At 34.3% G+C, this 18,072-nt stretch overlaps 1 protein-coding gene across 1 annotated transcript in view; it reads right to left on the reverse strand.

Annotated features, from left to right (window-relative positions):
- Hel25E (ATP-dependent RNA helicase 25E) overlaps positions 1-18,072 on the reverse strand; it is a 49,115-nt gene that overhangs the window by 12,647 nt on the left and 18,396 nt on the right. The window contains exons 4-5 of the mRNA XM_089094300.1: positions 13,584-13,764; positions 10,538-10,656 (exon numbers count right to left, since the gene is read on the reverse strand). Coding sequence (XP_088950426.1) covers positions 10,538-10,656; positions 13,584-13,764 — 300 coding nt within the window. The remainder of the gene's footprint in view (positions 1-10,537; positions 10,657-13,583; positions 13,765-18,072) is intronic.

An 18,072-nucleotide genomic window follows, 5' to 3' on the forward strand; every position in this document is an offset into this window, starting at 1 on the left:
CTTTTTTCTTATCAACTCAATTAGTTGTTTGTTTTAGAGTTGATTAGTTTGGCAAGTGAGCTAAACAATTGTCACTTGCTTTGGTTTAATACCAATTTTTGTTTGTAGTTTTAAAGTATTCAAAATTGTATGTGCATGCAGTTGAAATCCCAAAGTTCTCTCAGGGATAAAACACAGAATATTCCCAAAGTGAAATAGTCTTGAAAAAAAGAAAGCACTTCCTATTGTATAATCTTAAGTATTTAAAGTCGTTCGCTGTAATACTATAAGTGGTTGAAATAATGTCTAATATAGTCAAATTTTTCCATGGAGCAGTTGTGCTTGAATAAAAAAGTGCATTCTTAGGTTCTTTCCATCGAATAATTTTACAATACACAATACATAAAAGTATGCTGTGAATATAGATGAATTTGTAACGTAGTGGATATGTTTTCGAAGTTTCAAGGTATTTCCAGGGACAAATAAGATATTTTTTCAGGGAAAATTCATGAAAAAGGAGCGTTCTTGTGTCCTTTTTATTGCACAATTTTAACTTTGTTGCATAAAGATAAATTATGTGTCTGTATCTCAAATTCTAGGATGTCCAGGAATAAAGAAAAAGTCCAGGGAAAGAACATGTTGTTTTTAAACACGCTCAAAAATTCAAATTCTACCCCTCTGAGGCTTGTGAGTGTCTTTTTCTCCCACTCTTAGAACTATTTAATCAAACTACTTTAACGGATTTTCAAAACTCAATTAGCACCGTTATCAAAGATGCAGCTGTAACTTAATCGAAATTTTCATTTCTATCTTCATTGCACTTACGACCAGAGACAATACGGAAAAGGGTAAACCATAATTGTAATGGAAGTACGCTTGGCATGCATATTTCTTGTCCGAAAATTCCAAGATTTTCTTCCTCTATTTAGAAAAACCTCCACAAGAGCTTTTCTGGGAAGTGGCCAAAAACCCAAAACAATTCTTATGGGATGCCCATTTTCCAGACTTTGGGAGGGTAGACCCCCTATCACTGGGTGCAGATATGACAAATGTTGATAATTACGGATTTTAAGAAAAATTAAGACAGGTAGACAGCTCAGATGAATCTTGACGAACACAGATTGACCCCGAGGGTGAACCTTTCGATGGGGAAGGAAAAAAGAAAATAAATTTACGAATATAAGACAGAAAATAGAAATCAGAATAAAATAGAGAAGTCCAGGGAAGATCATTCTGTTTTTATACATACTCATAAATTGAACTCCCCTGGAGCTTGATATATGTGAAATAGCTTCCCTCCAAATTCTCTTTAAGGGTGTTATGCCGAGTTGGAAAGGATTTTTAGATGCATGATTGGCAATCACTTTCAGATTGTAGCCTAACACAACATACCGGAGTAGATGACCTTACCAGCTGACAACGGCAAAAAAAGTAAGATAAAATGGAATACACATAGGCCTAGATTTACCAAATAGGCCCAGGTCTAGGGGCGCAATAATTTATCACTGAGATTTTACTTAACAAAAACTGGTCTGATGTAATGTATCGTCAAAGTATCAGGTGCACTCCGCCACCCCGCTGTCTATTAACAGAAAATTCATTTTAAAACAACACAGGAATTTTTTGGTCACTCATAAACTGTCAAATGTCTCCCAAGAATGGCAGCTGAGACTTCGCTATCACCTCTCTCTGTCATTACTTTTGGCTCAATAGTTGCGTTCTTTTATGTGCTTCCACTACTCGCGGATCTTCGGGGATTTCCACAAAATCTCTCAAAAACGGAGCGGCAATAACGCTTGGGCCTAGAAGCGTCAAAGCTTTAAATCTGGCCCTGAATGCACACACAAATTATTTTTTTTTGCTGCCTAGAGAGTATACACTATACGTATGAGCACTACCAATGGTATTAGGAACTCTCCCGGTTGTAAAACAAAGGGTAGCATGAAGTAGGTCTGATGCTTTTTGCTCCAAAGATCTGAATGCAGCATTTATAACTTACTATTGTGCCACTTGCTATTTCACTAATCTGCTAACGCAAAACTCTTGACTTAACTAATTCAAAATTTCCTTTTCAATACCTAGTAGAAAGCCTAATATAAATAAAGCGTCTTAAAATGAATAATCCTAAAAATATATGCTACCAGAAATCGCTATTTTGATAAATCCTTTTGGAAATAGATGTCCAGACCAATCTGGAAGAAGTGATTACCGTTCAGTTGCACATTCAAGGCAATATCGTTTATAGAAGCTTGCAATATTACACTGTGCAACATCATTTTCAGCATAAAGAGGGAGCGATAAAGATACCCGTAAGAATTTCAATAAGGCACAATTTTTAAAATTCTTGATGGTCAAAGGGAAGCCATAAAAGAAAAAACCCTTTTTGCATGAAAATTTATGTTTTTTTTATATATATTTCAAAATGTTTCACAACATGTATTTGGTCTTCTATTGGGGATGGAGGCAGTTACCCTTTACTTCTAAAATCCAGAGATTCATAAATTTAAAAAATAAATATCGGTTCCATATCTAATATTTTTAACGGATTGTCCCGGCAAGAGCAAAAAACATCTGCTTTTAGATCAAACAACTGCCAATATTTTCCTATTATTAATATCTTCCAAAAGAATAGAAAACCAGAAAGCTTTTAGGTCTTCCCTAGTCTGTTTTTTTTTAGATTAGCTTTTGCTTTACTATTGTTTTAAAGGTGCTTCTGTTAAACTTTGCGAAGACTATGTTTACCTAGAATATTCAAGGTGGTATCGGAACTGGATGAGCCATAAATCCACAAAATTTTTGAAGGATGCAACTTTATCTATTACAAACTATTTAATAACCATTTATTAACTCGTAAAATTTGTGAGCACTCTTGTTATCTGATTATTTGAGTAACGGTGACTATTTGAACTTACAGAACAAAAGGTGTAAAATATCGAAATTTTATGCGAACAGTTCTGTAAAGTTCAATTAAGTGTGTTTCTTAGTTTTAAAGAAGTCTGAATTCCTGCCTGACAATATTAGCGGGTTTCATTTGTTTTCAGATAATCGGCAGCAGACATATTCGAGGGGGGTTCACCAATTTCTGAGGGCGACAATAGTATTCCCAGGGTGACTTAAGAACAAACGTACACAAAATTACCTTATACGGTACATATAAGGTAAAAAGTAGTATTTCAGCAAAAATATAAAGTTCTCGAAGGAGCGCAAGATTGCAGTATAATATTGGAAGGCGTGCAGACTTAAAAACGACTGGTGGTTCCTGGTATACAGGTTATAAATGTTATTCACTAAAAAAAAAAAGAAAGTTAAATACAATAGTGAGAAACAAGTATGATATATTAAAAAAACTGGCGGTGCATAGATGTTCTCTATGAGGGAGGGGAACTGATCTTTGCTACAAGACAGTTGGCTTCTACAATTTTCTGGACACTTCGACGAATTTTCTCAAGGGACTATAGTGCACAGAAATACTTGAGAGGCAACATGTCACCCCTCCCCCCCCTGCGTAAAGGCTACGAATTTTCTTCAGCATTATATTAAAGATAGTAGCAAAATAGATATATGTAACACTTAAAATAATTCCGGCCAGGTTTTGGGGATTTACCTCCGTGTACATAGGGTATCTGCATTGAACTGACATTTGAAATCTACTAGCTAAGACGATCAAAGTGGCTATCTGGCTCAAGACAAAACCAAGATGAAGGCCTAATTGCTATGACTTAAGCGTGGAGCCTTGACACCATTCATCTTGAATACTAGGCCTTCTAACGCCCATGTACCTTGCGTTGGTGACTTCCAAGGAACCAAACACGCTCTCTCTCTATAACTCATTTCTGGTAAGCTTGCAGCCACCCATGCTTGGTCTTTAGCATTACCGATGTCAATTTACAGACAAGAATTCACCTAAAGATTGGTCCAAACATCAATCCTCTTCGCAGGAAAATAGGAACAGAGCAATCATTGACAAATTATTTAATCGCCTTATGGAAAAATTGAAAGATAAATCCCCCCTTAAAAATAATATTAACGCTTTCACCTGTGTTTCTGCCGGGGTACATGTAGCCATGGAGGTCCCGTGCCAAATCTCCAAAAACTCAGATATTTATAGCATTGTGTCCCAAGTTTCTGATAAATCCCGTATATCCAAGTTGACAAACTTATCCACTTCCCAAAATAATTCCAGCGCAAGAGCCTGTGCGCGTGTTCAATTATAGACACAACATTAGCAAACTCAAAAATAATTATAGAAATAGCAAACTTACAAGTAAACTAGACCAATAGCTATTTGAATGCTTTAACAAGCATAAAGGACCTAAGAAAACCGAACATGAATCCCATTGGTTCTCTAACTGTTCTCTCTTTCTGAGCAAGAACAATATTATTTTTGCTTAAAAAAAAACAGCACCTTTGCAATGGGATGAAGCACCCATAGTTCCAGTTTACAAAAGAAAAAGTAAAACTACAGACCAATCAGGTTCACATTGCCAATATTAAATGTGCCTTAAAGAACTGTCAATGCCTTGCTTCTCAAGCATCTCTCAGCCAATAGTATATTTCGTCAAAACAATTGGCCATGGCCTTCCTGTAGATCTTAGGTAGCTAGAAATCGCAAAGGCGGTCAAGGTGTCAAACTAACATCTTTGTGGTCAACAGTAGTTAGTACTAGTTCACACATAGGAAGTACCTGTGTGAACCTTTTACCATTAGAGTGCAAATGCGAGACTCTTCATCAATGGTAGGTAGCTGGTTTTGCCTAGCTAAGTGTTCTATATGACCCCAGAGGCATAGAACTTGGCCCAACGCCAACGAAGGCGGCCAAGGTGTAACGCTATCATCTTTGTGGTCAACAGCAGTTAGTACTAATTCACACATACCAATACCTGTGTGAACCTTTTGCTATTAGAGTGCAAATGCAAGACTCTTCACCAATGGTGGGTAGCTTGTCTTGCCTATCTAACAGTGTTCTATATGAGACTCGAGGCACAGTTCTTGGAGCAACCTAGTTTTAAGTGTATGAAAATGTGCTGAATGGTGTTTATAACTTTACGTGCCAACAATGTCGAGTTGTTTGGAGTTGTATATAAATAAAACTCAAGTCTGATTTGACCTGACACACAGGCATAGATATTGAGAAACATCAATATACTATGATTGACCATATATATCCTCATCCTGTCTCCATTACTGCATCGGGTACCAGAAGAGACCTTGGTGTAACGATAACTAAATGTCCAGAGAATGCGTCTAATACACTATTCACAACTGCACAATTCTATGCTTCCCTCAAAGAACTGTCACCAGTTGAGGGCCAGATATTTCTATGAAACTTTTTAAAAGAGTTGTAAGGCCAGTTCTTGATTTTGAACGTTCTTGGCATTCCTTATTAGAAGAGATCGATTCATCTTGTCAAGGAAGAGCCTGACAGTGCTTCAACACACTCCACAAAAATGGCTTAAGGAAGTTGCTGGTCGCTGACCAAATAGACACTGGGCATTAGAAGCCTAATCACTGGTCTTTAGACGGATGCACAATGAAATGACGCTTACTCACAAACTTGTTATAAGATAATTAAATTTGTTTAAGCAAACATATAAAACATTTGTTTAAGCATTCAATACAAACATATATAGACATTCATTACACCCAACCATCCCTAAAACCACTATAAAAAGCCGGACCGAGATGCAAGTACTCCGGAAAACATTTAAACAAGTATAAACATAAGCGACATTCGTTTTTTTTTACGGGTAGACAAGTCAGATTTCTCTTGAACGCAAAACTTGGCTTCACCTTTGTAACACTAAATTTGAAAGAGAATTAAATTAATTTATTCCAATACGTATACAAAAATCGGTAATTAGTAATGCAATGTTATTATTAAATGTTTTTAGGAATTACAAGTAGGTTTCAAGGTATCGAGTTGAGGCATTTTGAGAAAGTTTCTGCGAAAATACGCGTTCCAGGGTAATATACACTGGACCACTGATAGCAGATTAAATGGGAGGAGCTGCTTGTAAGCGCCGAGGATATAGTAGCCAAAAAAATCACTAAGCCGTGATCTTACTGTTATATTATTTATATACAGTGCCTAAAACTACCAAAAGTTAATCTATACAGAAATCTCTTGCGGAATTTGACGTGATACCAGACCGCAAATCAGAAACTAAGTTTCCCTGTGAACATATATAACACGTTTCATCAATAACAGGAGCCTAACAAGATATATCAAGCATAAAAATACTAGATCCTTAGAGCTTTGGTTAGGTCCCAAGAACAAAAAAAAGCTTAAGTAACCTAAATTTAAGACCCTATCATCTGTTTATGCTTGCTGTTTTTTTACTCATGCAAAGCAGCAAGCAAAGGAAAAAAAGGTAAAATTGTTTACTGAAAAACCCATCTTATCTTGCTATGAGGGGCGAGAGCGTGTTTCGTGTTCTCACCCCTCTTCCACCGAGCATCAGAATGTGTGCACACCAATAATATAATTAAATAAACAAAAAGAAACTAACTGAAAGTAAGGAGCGACATTAAAACTTAAAACGAACAGAAATTATTCCGTATATGAAAAAGGCAGTCCCCTCCTCAACCCCTTACTCTTCACGCTAAAGTTTGACTCGTTGTCAGAACTCTACTTTTTAAAACAATAAAAAAACTTTAACGTAAAGAGTGAAGCTTTGAGAAGGGGACAGCCCCTTTCATGTACGGAATAATTTCTGTTCGTTTCAAGTTTAATGTCGCCCCTTACTTTCAGTTGAGAAAACTTAGTTGTTTTTTCTTTAATTTAATTTCTGAACGTTTTCCCACTAATGCAGGTTCGAATATGGCTCGCCGTACATGAAAAATTAAAACACAATTTGCATATTAATATTGACAGATTTATTCCGTATATGAAGGGTTGCCCCCTTCTAAATGCCTTGCTCTTTACGCTAAAGCTGTTGACACTTAAAAAAAGCTTTCTATTCTAATTAAACACCACCCGTGTTTCAGTAGACGCTCTTAAAAAATTGGGACAGTCAAACTTTAGCGTAAAGATCAAAGTGAAGGGCTGCTCGGAATGATTGGTGAAGGGATGGAATGATTTCTGTTCGTTTTCAAATAATGCCGGTAAATCAGGCTCACCCTCTATGAAATATACCTCTCCCCCTCGCGTAAAACTCCTTCGTGGAAATTTCATCCAACGTAAAGTGCCCCCCTTCAAATTCCCTCCAGACATTTCCTCGTTGAGAATCCCCCCTCCCTGTAAAAATCCTAGCGGAAGATTTAGCCTGGAAAATTGCCCTTAGCATTCTTTCATTTGAGTAAGACTTTATTGTCTAATCGGTTTATTAATCACTCCAGAAATGCCCCCTTCCGTGGAAATTATTTCCCAGAAATCAAAACACGCGAAAAAAGCCCCTGGATCATCTCCACATGAAAAATTTGGCAAATAATATGTAAGACAATTAAAAAGAACTTCGTATAGTAATTCTGTCAGATCCCCCCAGTGTAACATTTCTGTCGGAATATTCCACCCCAAAATTCCCATTCCCAAGGAAGATTCTCCCTAAAGAAATCCACCCCAAGCACACCCCCCCTAAAAAATGTCTGTATACTTTCCAATAACAAATACAATACGCAAACAATGGGCGAATTTCGTAGCTTACAGGCCTCTCCCCACGGACTGTGTAGGGTCATTTTGCACCTACAGACATAATTATTTGATCTTTCAACTATACTGAACAAAATGGCTACTTCAAAATTTTGAAATAGGCCTCTAAAACTTCATAATTTCCGTTCAAATGCATCCTCTTCCGATCTTCGAGGACCATTATTTCGATACAATCACCCCTGGGGAAAAAACAAAAAGAAAAATAAATAAATAAATAAACACGCAACCCTGATTCGTCTTCTGGCAAAAATAGCAAAATTCCACATTTTTTGCAGATATGAGCTTGAAACTTCTAGAACAAGATTCTCTGGTACGCTAAATCTGACAGTGATTTTTATTAAGATTCCTTTAATTGTAGGGTCTGTTTTACCCCATTTCAACAATCAGGCAAATTTTCTCAGGCTCTTAACTTTTGATGGGTAACACTTGATGGACCTTATATATTTGGAATCAGCAGAATAAGCTGATTCTTTTGGTGTATCTACTGATATTCAAATTCTGTTTTTTACAGTTTCGGTTACTATTGAGCCGAATCGCTCCTTACTTACAGTTCGTTACCACGAACTGTTTTATATTCAGTTAAAGGCTCAAAACAAATCCAACCTTGCTCCAGAACGTACACCCGTCCTTACATCCCAAAATTCAGCAAACTCACACCAGAAATGCATAAAATTCGTGTTCTTATCCCTTTCTTACTAATCATCGAAATTTACACACACCTATAACATAATATATTCAGTTAAATGCTAAAAAACGAATGCAACTTTTTTGGTCCAGAACGTACACCCATCCCCAAATCCCAAAAAATCAGCAAACTGACGCCAGAAAATGGACACTATTCGTGTTCTCACCCCTCTCCCACTAAACATCGAAATTTATACACACCTAATAACATAATATATTCAGTTAAAGGCTCAAAAAACGAATGCAACTTCGCTCCAGAACGTACACCCATCCCCACAACCCAGAAAATGCACACGTTTCGTATTCTCAATCTTCTCCCACTAAGAGCCGGAATATGTGCAAACATGGCATAGTGTATTCAGTTAAAGAAAGTGCTATTGAAATCCGACCTAACAATGCATTATTTGGACCATAGAGGTAATACCTCAATTAAACTTTATGTTCACACAAGAGCAATATTCGCTTGTCACAGCAGCTTAGTTGCCAAGTTAGAGAATTTTAGTTGTTTTTTTTAAGCAATTTATTGAATTGGAAAAATGTAAACTTTTACTGTGCAACTAGGCAATTTCCCCCAGATACGACAACGTCCCTGTAAATTTGGATTTGTTTTCACTGCAAATTTAGTTGTTTTTTTTTCTTCTAAACAACAGCAAATGCCATGGAAGAGAAAATCCTATGTGAACATAATGTCAATTTAAAATTGTTATATCATAAAACTAAGAGAGTAATCCCTTCTTTTTTGGTTTGTTACTGACTGACTGCACTTTTTTTTCTATATGAGCCTAGCATCAGTCAATATAGTAGGAGCGCTAGGCAGTAAATGATGTAGTTGAGCAGTCTTATAGTTTGGTTTGACAAATGCATGAAAGCAACATGTCCAACGAAAAACATTGAAATGGATTCTGTGACCTTGCTTTTAATCTAAATCAGAGCAAATAAACTAATCCATGACAGCAGATAACAAGAAACAATATCAACACTTTTCAGCCACCCTATTGCCTCTAATACGGAAAAAAAGCTTCAAAGCTAAAAATATAAAAGCTTTAGAAACTTTCTTTAAGATATTTCTCAATCACTTTACTCTGACATCTACAATTGTTTAACATACCTATGCGTATAAGATTTCCAAAACTAAATAATCTGTAATTCCATGATATAACCTCTGCCTACCATTTATTTCTTCTTTCTTCGCAGCTTTCAAATCATAAAAAGTTTCTAGTCATTTAAAGCATTCATCTTATAGGTTAAATATAGGCTATATAGGTTAAATATACCAGAATGTTACACATGGGTTAAATATAGCCTATATCTATATAGGTTAAACATAGCAGAAAAGGAACATACTCTAGAATTGATGCAAAGTCGAAACAAAATTGTTTTTTCTGGCCAATTGTTACCTATAAAAATCACGCGATGCTATACGACGGGTAACAGTCACTCCGAAGTACTTTTAAAATCAATCAGTCGAATTTCTAATAATGAACAACAACAGAGCATATTTCTTTTTTGCCCGAAACCAAAAGGCAAGCGAATAAATGCCATTATATAGGGATAACATGCAACCAGTAGGTTCCAATAAAAAGGTAACACATTTTTTTTTGGGGGGGGGGGTTTTAAGAGGGATTTTGCGTTTGGGGTAAGGGACAAGCTGTTTTTCCAAGTTTTCATGAAAGTATAGGCTATCTATTTTCTTTGTCATGTCTGTCGTCCAACAAACTAGTTAAGTAATATGAACACACCAACATAAATACACAATATAGAGGCTTGCCTGTCTTAAGGAAATAAACCAAAAAATAAAAATCCAGTATGGTCATGAAATGTCCATTTTCCAATTTGACTGGAGCCATCCTGTAGAAGGGAAAATTATTTGAATTTACCTTGGGAGTGAGAATTCTTACTTAGTCAGGGGTCGATGTTCCCTCTCTGAAGGACGAAAATCAACTCAGAATTAGTTCCTGTCACAAAAATACATCTGAGACGGAGATGAGCAGCATCACCAGACGATCTTGATGTCGGACACAAGATTTAAGCAATTCACTACTAAGAAGTCCCAAAAACAAATACCCCCAATTATTGGATGCTATTTAATGGATTCTTCAATGGATTGGCTCATTTCCTGAATATCTACACATTGGCCCTGGCATATGCTTTAACTTGTTGCAGTGCAGGATTTATCTTTCATAGAGGAGAAAAAATACTGATAGAGAAGATTGAATTGGTAATTACATCATGCATGAATTTTCGGCAGACGGGCCGAATTTCCTTAGACAATGTGGCTGAAAACATCATTACTTGTTTCTGATGAGGAGTCGATCGGTAGATCTCTTGAACGTCTCGGCGCATGTCTGCAATAGAAACAGAAAAATAAACATCGACTTTTCCCATAATTCACAGGTCTGTTCAGAAAAAAAAAAATGTAAGTAAGATAAACAAAATGAGTAAAAGGACGAACTAAACTTACCCAAGAAAAAATCAGAAGAGGGCGAAAAAAAAAAAAAAACAGTAAGCAGAAAAAAGCTTGTCCCTGAATTTGGTATTTCTCATGTTACCATCAAATAGTTCCAATCCTTACAAAGGGGTGAGAGAAAAACTTACAAAAGGGGAGTACACGAACCATTACACGACATAATTAAGTTTCAGATCATTATTATTCATCTGAGGTGTCCCTTGAATCACCTTCAGGATGGAAGAAATCCCTTTCTGTGTGCACGCTTTCAGTGAGTTTCTATGGGAAAACCACCATTGTTTTCTCTCAGAGCAATTTCAAATACATCCTATCTTTCTTTCTTTGTATACTGTTTTGGACTTTTAAAGCACACGTGAAAACAAGAATATTCGGTAAGTTTGAATTGTCAGAAAAAAAAATACAACTTATATAAAAATATTAAACTTGCCAAAACAAATTATATGAAAAAACCTGTATACTGAATATAAGCTCATAGACTTCTTTGAACATATACGAAAAATCAAATATTTGATCAGTAAGACACATGATTGTCTTTTTGTTCAATAAGATCAAGTGACCTTCAATTGATCTGAAGACACAACTGATGATCTGATCAAATTTAATATTCCTGGCTTATGAGACTTGCTAGCCAATAGAACTAACAAGGCACTTTAACCAGGCCGTATAAATAGCATACTATTGGTGGTTGTTCGGTGATGCTTTATTGATTGTGACTTTAACCAGGCCGTAGAAATAACATGCTATTGGGTAGTTGTTTGGTGATGCTTTATTGATAGTGAGTTGCATGGCTGTGACTTTAACCAGGCCATAGAAATAACATGCTATTGGTGGTTGTTTGGTGATGCTTTATTGATTGTGATTTTAGTTGTGGTAATTCAAACGACGTGGTGCAACGTTTTTTGAACACTCTAGTTTTAGAGCCCATTGTAATCTTCATGTCTCTTATCTTAAATAGTTTTCAATATGTTTACAAGTTTCTTTTATTTTAACTATCTTCTTTTCTAAATAGCAGAAATAGTAGGGAAATGAATATATTAGCATCAAATATACTTCCGTTGAATCTTTGATGACTAAGAAAAACTTTACTTATGCAAAAAATTGCTCCCTAATAGCAGAGAATAAAACAAAGAAATACCCAAACAATCTGGTCACTGTTGTTTTCTCATAAACCATACTAAACATCGGCACATACAGTTCTAACACTTGGAGGAGGGGCCCAATACATAAGAGATCCCGCATTTGGTTCACTATTTTTCATCTATCTGGTAGGAGGATCTTTTGAACTAGTTGAACTTTTCCTTAGAGAATAATCCAACTTGTTTTAAAATGACCATTTTTTGTGTTGTAGCATGGTTTTCATGCATTTTCAATCTCAACAAAAAATCAAAGCTAAGTTCACAAACACAATTCGGTAGATGGATAAATATTCATTTCAACTATCGAATGACAGTAGAAAAATAATATATTAAAAACAAACAGAGGAAACATTATCCTTAATAAAAGTAAATAGAAAGAAATATATCCCACCACAAATCTGAATTGGTAAAAAGCAACTACAAAAACCGTGAATTGACACTGGCAGCTCAAATAAATTCAAAATTTATCTGCATGGATTCAATTAAATAATTTCTGAGACCACACTGGCTAATCATAATAAAACGAAAAAATAGTAAAAAAGTAAAAAACGAGGATTATACAAGCCAGTGAAAAATATGGACTAAAATGCAAATATTTCGGTCAAGACCTCAGCTTGACCGTTATCAGTGCAAGATAATAACATAAAAATTACTAATAAGAAATCCAAGGATACTATAAAAAATTTCAAACCTTAAAACAAAGCACAACCAAAATTTTAAGACCCTTTCCATGTAACGGTGAAAGGGTAACTGAATGAAAAAATACAGTACTGAATGGGAAAATTCAATTTTTCAATTTATACAGAGCATTTTTAAAAGCTAAACACTTTCCAGGTAAAACATCATCACAGATTAGATTAGGTTACAAAACGAGAAATTTTTCATTTAAGTAATAACGATCAGAATTAATTAGTTCATTATAAATGGGGCTTAAATAGGTTTCTCCCGTGTCTCTCAATAGAGAGCAACTTTTCGGTGAATATACTTTTTTTTATCTCATACTGCCTCGCTGAAAACTTGGATGAGATGTTTTTTTAAGAATTCCTTGCAATTTGTCACCTAATTTGGGAAAATAGGCCCAATTTTCCCAAGAGGCGAATTGAATGGTATATGCAAGAATTTCCTAATAAATCCCCCAGCAAAGATTTGTCTGACAAATCTGCAGCATTTTGCCCAGCCGAAATTGAAAAAACGACATCTAACTGTATCAGCGAACTTTGGCAGGTATCTTACTTGCATAATTGCAAATAACACTGTCTAAAACCAATCCTAAAAATTTGTCAATTCAATCCTGTGTCTAGTATGGCGCAATAGGTGGGAAAAGTGCCGCAAAACTTGAGAAACCTTGAAGACGATTTTCTCATAATAATGAAGAGTGTATCTATGCGTCTTTACATTTGGACGGCCGAATAGGTGCTGTACTTTGAACAAAAGCCTAATGTAATTGTAGTAATTTGTGGCACTAAACTCAAAACTATTGCCAAATTTTCCAAGGACTTTTTAGACCTCAACCAATTCATGGCTTTTTCAGGGCTTTCCCGGTTTCGCCTTGATACAGCAAAGATTATACTGATTGGAAGTCATTATAATTACTTCCACTTGGAAGCTTAAAAAACGTACATAACGTTTTAATTTTGGAAGTCCAAATATGAAACATCGAAATACTCACCCAGGGCTTCTAGCATTTTATCGCATTCGTCCAGAACGAAATGTTTCAGCTTGCCAAGATTAAGACGCTTTTGTCTGACCAATGCGAGGACTCTACCAGGTGTTCCGACCACAACATGAGGCTTACTCTTCAGTTTTTCTTCGTCTTTTGATGGTTCAAAACCACCAAAAAAGACCTCTACCTATAAAAACAAAAACGGTAAATTTCTTATAGCAAAGGCACTAGTAGGGTTCTTTTTTTTCTTTCCTTTTTTTCTAACAGTCCTTTTTTGGCATAGAAAGACAAAAAATCTTATCTCCATAAGATTTTTTGTTATTTTATCAAGTGGGTTTTAAAGTACCTTTTTAACAAGAATAAGCTGCACCTAGTTACAATGCATCAGAATAAAATCAAGCATGGCTACTAATGAGCAGTCATACAACGTAAGCATAGAAGATAAAATAAAAACAATAACAGAAGATGATGAATATTATTGTTATCGTTATTTCTGATTTACATATTAAAAATATAATCATAACTTGTAAAGAAACAATAGAGCAGTCAATTATAATGTTGAATAATTGAATCTTTTCTGTTGTATCTACAGACAGGATCTAAACACCCTACAAAGGGATTATAGGTTTTGATGTAGATTCATAATTTTCCTTTTACTAAAAACAAAAGCAAATCTTGGAGTTACTTTTGTGGAACGAAAAGGTTTGAGTCCATCTATGTTATACCAAAAATGAGCAATGCACCACGAGCATAATGGTACAATAGGTAACACTAATATCAATGACAAACCAAAAACTAATGTGACCATCAAATTATCATTAAGGACTAGGGCCTCCTAGGAAGAGGAAAAAAAGAAGAACAAATTAAAAGTAATCTTGGATAGTTGATTCTCTGAAATATGAGGCATCATTGAGGCATCATTTTTTTTTAATTGAAAGATTAATGTTAATAAATTATCATTTATCTATCTATATATATATATACATATATATATAGATATATATATATATATATATATATATATACATATATATATACATATATATATATATATATGTATAGATATATATATATGTATATATATATATATATATATATAATGTAAAAACGCCTCTTCAATGCTCGGGACCATACAGAGCAATACTAAGATTTCATAATCGAATTTTATTTTGTATCTACAGACAGGATCTACAAACCCTACGAAGGGAGCATAGGTTTTGATGTAGATTATTAATCTTCCTTTTACTAAAAACAAAAGCAAATCTTCGAGTTACTTTTGTGGAATGAAAAGGTCTAGCTCAGATAAACTCAAGATGGATATTACACCAAAATGGCATAAAAGTCGTCTTGACATGACATAACGAACAAATAAAAGTTCAAATAAGGATAAATCCCTATTTGTATTATTTTAATCAAACAGTGATAATCAACATCATTATATACCTGTATTATTAAACGAGTAAAATGCTTACGACATGACTTAAAGATAACACTAACATCCTAATAACACAGGAAACTAAAAAAGAATGTAATCTCCCACCATTATACCCGTTATATATAAACGGAAAAAAGTATATATTTAGTTGTAATAACGCCTCTTCAATAATCGGGACCATACAGAGCAACACTAAGGTTTCATAATCAAATTTTATTTTGTATCTACAGACAGGATCTACAAACCCTACAAAGGGAGTATAGATTTTGATGTAGATTATTAATCTTCCTTTTACTAAAAACAAAAGTAAATCTTCGAGTTACTTTTGTGGAACGAAAAGGTCTAGCTCAGATAAACCCAAGATAGATATTACACCAAATGGCATAAAAGTCGTCTTGACATGACATAAGGAACAAATAAAAGTTCAAATAAGGATAAATCCCTATTTGAATTATTTTAATAAACAGTGATAATCAACATCATTATATTATCCGTATTATTAAACGGGTAAAATGCTTACGATGACTTAGAGATAACACTAACATCCTAATAAGACAGGAAACCAAAAAAAAAAAAAAAGAAAAAAAGAAAAATGCAATCTCCCACCATTATACCCGTTATAACAAAAAAAATGATTACTTCACATCCTATCTAGAGGACTATAATATATATATATATATATATATATATATATATATATATATATATATATATATATATATATATATATATATATATATTATATATATATATATATATATATATATATATATATATATATATATATATATATATATATATATAATGTTACGATGAATGTCCGAAAATTGAATAATGCCCGAAATACCTTTTTTCTCCTTGACTTGTCACCATTGCCAGTCAATATTTCAATTTAATGCAAGTTTTGATAATGGGGGGTTAGGTAGATTAGGTTTGGTTAGACGAGGTTAGGTTGGTTTAGGTTATGTTATTTTTGTAGAAAGGTTAATTTCATCTAGAATATATCAAAATGGATAACATGCCACTAATATAATGGCATAATTATCATTGACATGACATAAAAGTAACATATATCAAGTATATTGGTACACCCGATAGGGGACTATGAACTCCTAGGAAGAGGGAAAAAGAATTAAAAACTGGAAGTCTTCCATGGTTGGCTCCTTTGACATCTGAGGCATCATTACCTCGTTTGGTATTAATAAATAAATTACTTAATTCAAAGATTATCTTCTTATTTTATAAATACAAATATCAATATATATATATTTATATATAAAATATATATATAACTTGTAATAATGCCTTTTTAACACTTAGAACTAGGTAGGGCAACACGTTCCACACGATTGAACCTTTTCTGTACCGACAGACCGGATCTACAAACCCTATGAAGGCAGTATAGGTCTTGATGTAGATTTTTAATCTTCCTTTTACTAAAAACAAAAGCAAACCTTCGAGTTACTTTTGTAGAACGAAAAGGTTTAGTCCATCTAGGATATATCAATACGGATGATACACCAAATGTCATATTAGTTGCTAAGACATGAAGATAACACTGACATCAAAATAATATATTAAACCAAAAAAAATATAATATAACCTAACCTCCCATCATCAAAACTTGTATCAAAATTGAAAAAATTGACAGGCAACGGTGACTAAATCAAGGGCCAACTAGAAAGACGAGGAAAAATACATAAATAGAATAATATTATGAAGTAGTTCTTTGATATTGAGGCATCATTTTTTCACTGGCATATTCCTTATTTATATATCTGTACCAGGGGACTAATCTTCACTAAGTGAAGATCCGTCCCGAACGACAGAACGACATTTTTTTCCCTTTTTTTATTTTCCGAGACAACTTTTATTTTATTGGCTATATAAAGTAAAACCATTAGGGTATTAGACGTATGGGTAATTGTGATATTTTACATAAGAAATTTTCCCCCCGAAATTAATTAAGGCCCTAGACGCATTTCAGCAAAATCATGACCAATATAGGGCAGTTGTGCGGAACCGTGTAACCTGACAAAAAAATAAAAGAAAGAATGAACGATATTTTGATTTGGAATGCAAGTTAACGAAAGAAAAGCCGAGATATTTACCGAGTCATTTAAAAGAATGTGATAGCGCTGAAGAGATCAAAATTTAAGATTAGCTGAATATAAAGATAAAGAAGAGATTATAAAAGATTAATAAAAAGGAAATAATATATTATTATATATATATATATATATATATATATATATATATATATATATATATATATATTATTATTATATATATATATACATATATATGAGGTAGCACACACCCCAGAGATGGCTGTTTATCCTATGAGGGAACAAGATTACATTTTAGTAGGGGAAGTGAGTAATGACGAGACTAAGTTGGTATTCAATAATTTAAAAAAAGGTTCGGCTGCAGGTGTTGATGGTGTACCAGTAACGTTATTTAAGCATTTTTTTTAATGTCTATAATTGTTTTTCTTTGTAATAAGGTGTTAACTTCAGGACGATGGCCAAATGATTGGAAGAGAGCATTGCTTATGCCGCTTTTTCAGAGAGGAAACCCCAGGGTGCACAATAATTATCGTTTAATAGCGCATGTCCCTGCTTTAAGTAAGGTAATGAAAAAAATATTAGATACTAGGCTTTCTAAATGGTTAAATAAAAATAATGTGATACATGAACAACAAGGTCGTTTCCGGACAGGGTATGGGATGGTACAGTATTTATTTTAAAGGCAGTAATTGATAAGTATGGAAAGGGAAAAACTTGTCTTTATGTGGGATTTCTGGACCTTTATAAGGCGTTCGAGTGTCGACAGAGAGCTATTGAAGGATGCCTTTTAGAATTGGCCTCCCTCATTTGTTTGTGAGGTTGATCGTGAGTATGTATATTTGTGTGAGCGGAATCGTGTTAGTTGGTAACAGGTTTTCTAGGCGTTTTAATATTAAGCTGGAAGTAAAACAGGGCAGATCTCTTTCTCCTAAATTGTTTAATATCTTTATAAATGATGCTGCTGATTTTTTAAATAGATGGGGTCCGAAAG

Source organism: Artemia sp. Qi Xiang Cuo, chromosome 9, assembly GCF_049724085.1.
Source record: "Artemia sp. Qi Xiang Cuo chromosome 9, ASM4972408v1, whole genome shotgun sequence".
Lineage (NCBI taxonomy): Eukaryota > Metazoa > Arthropoda > Branchiopoda > Anostraca > Artemiidae > Artemia > Artemia sp. Qi Xiang Cuo.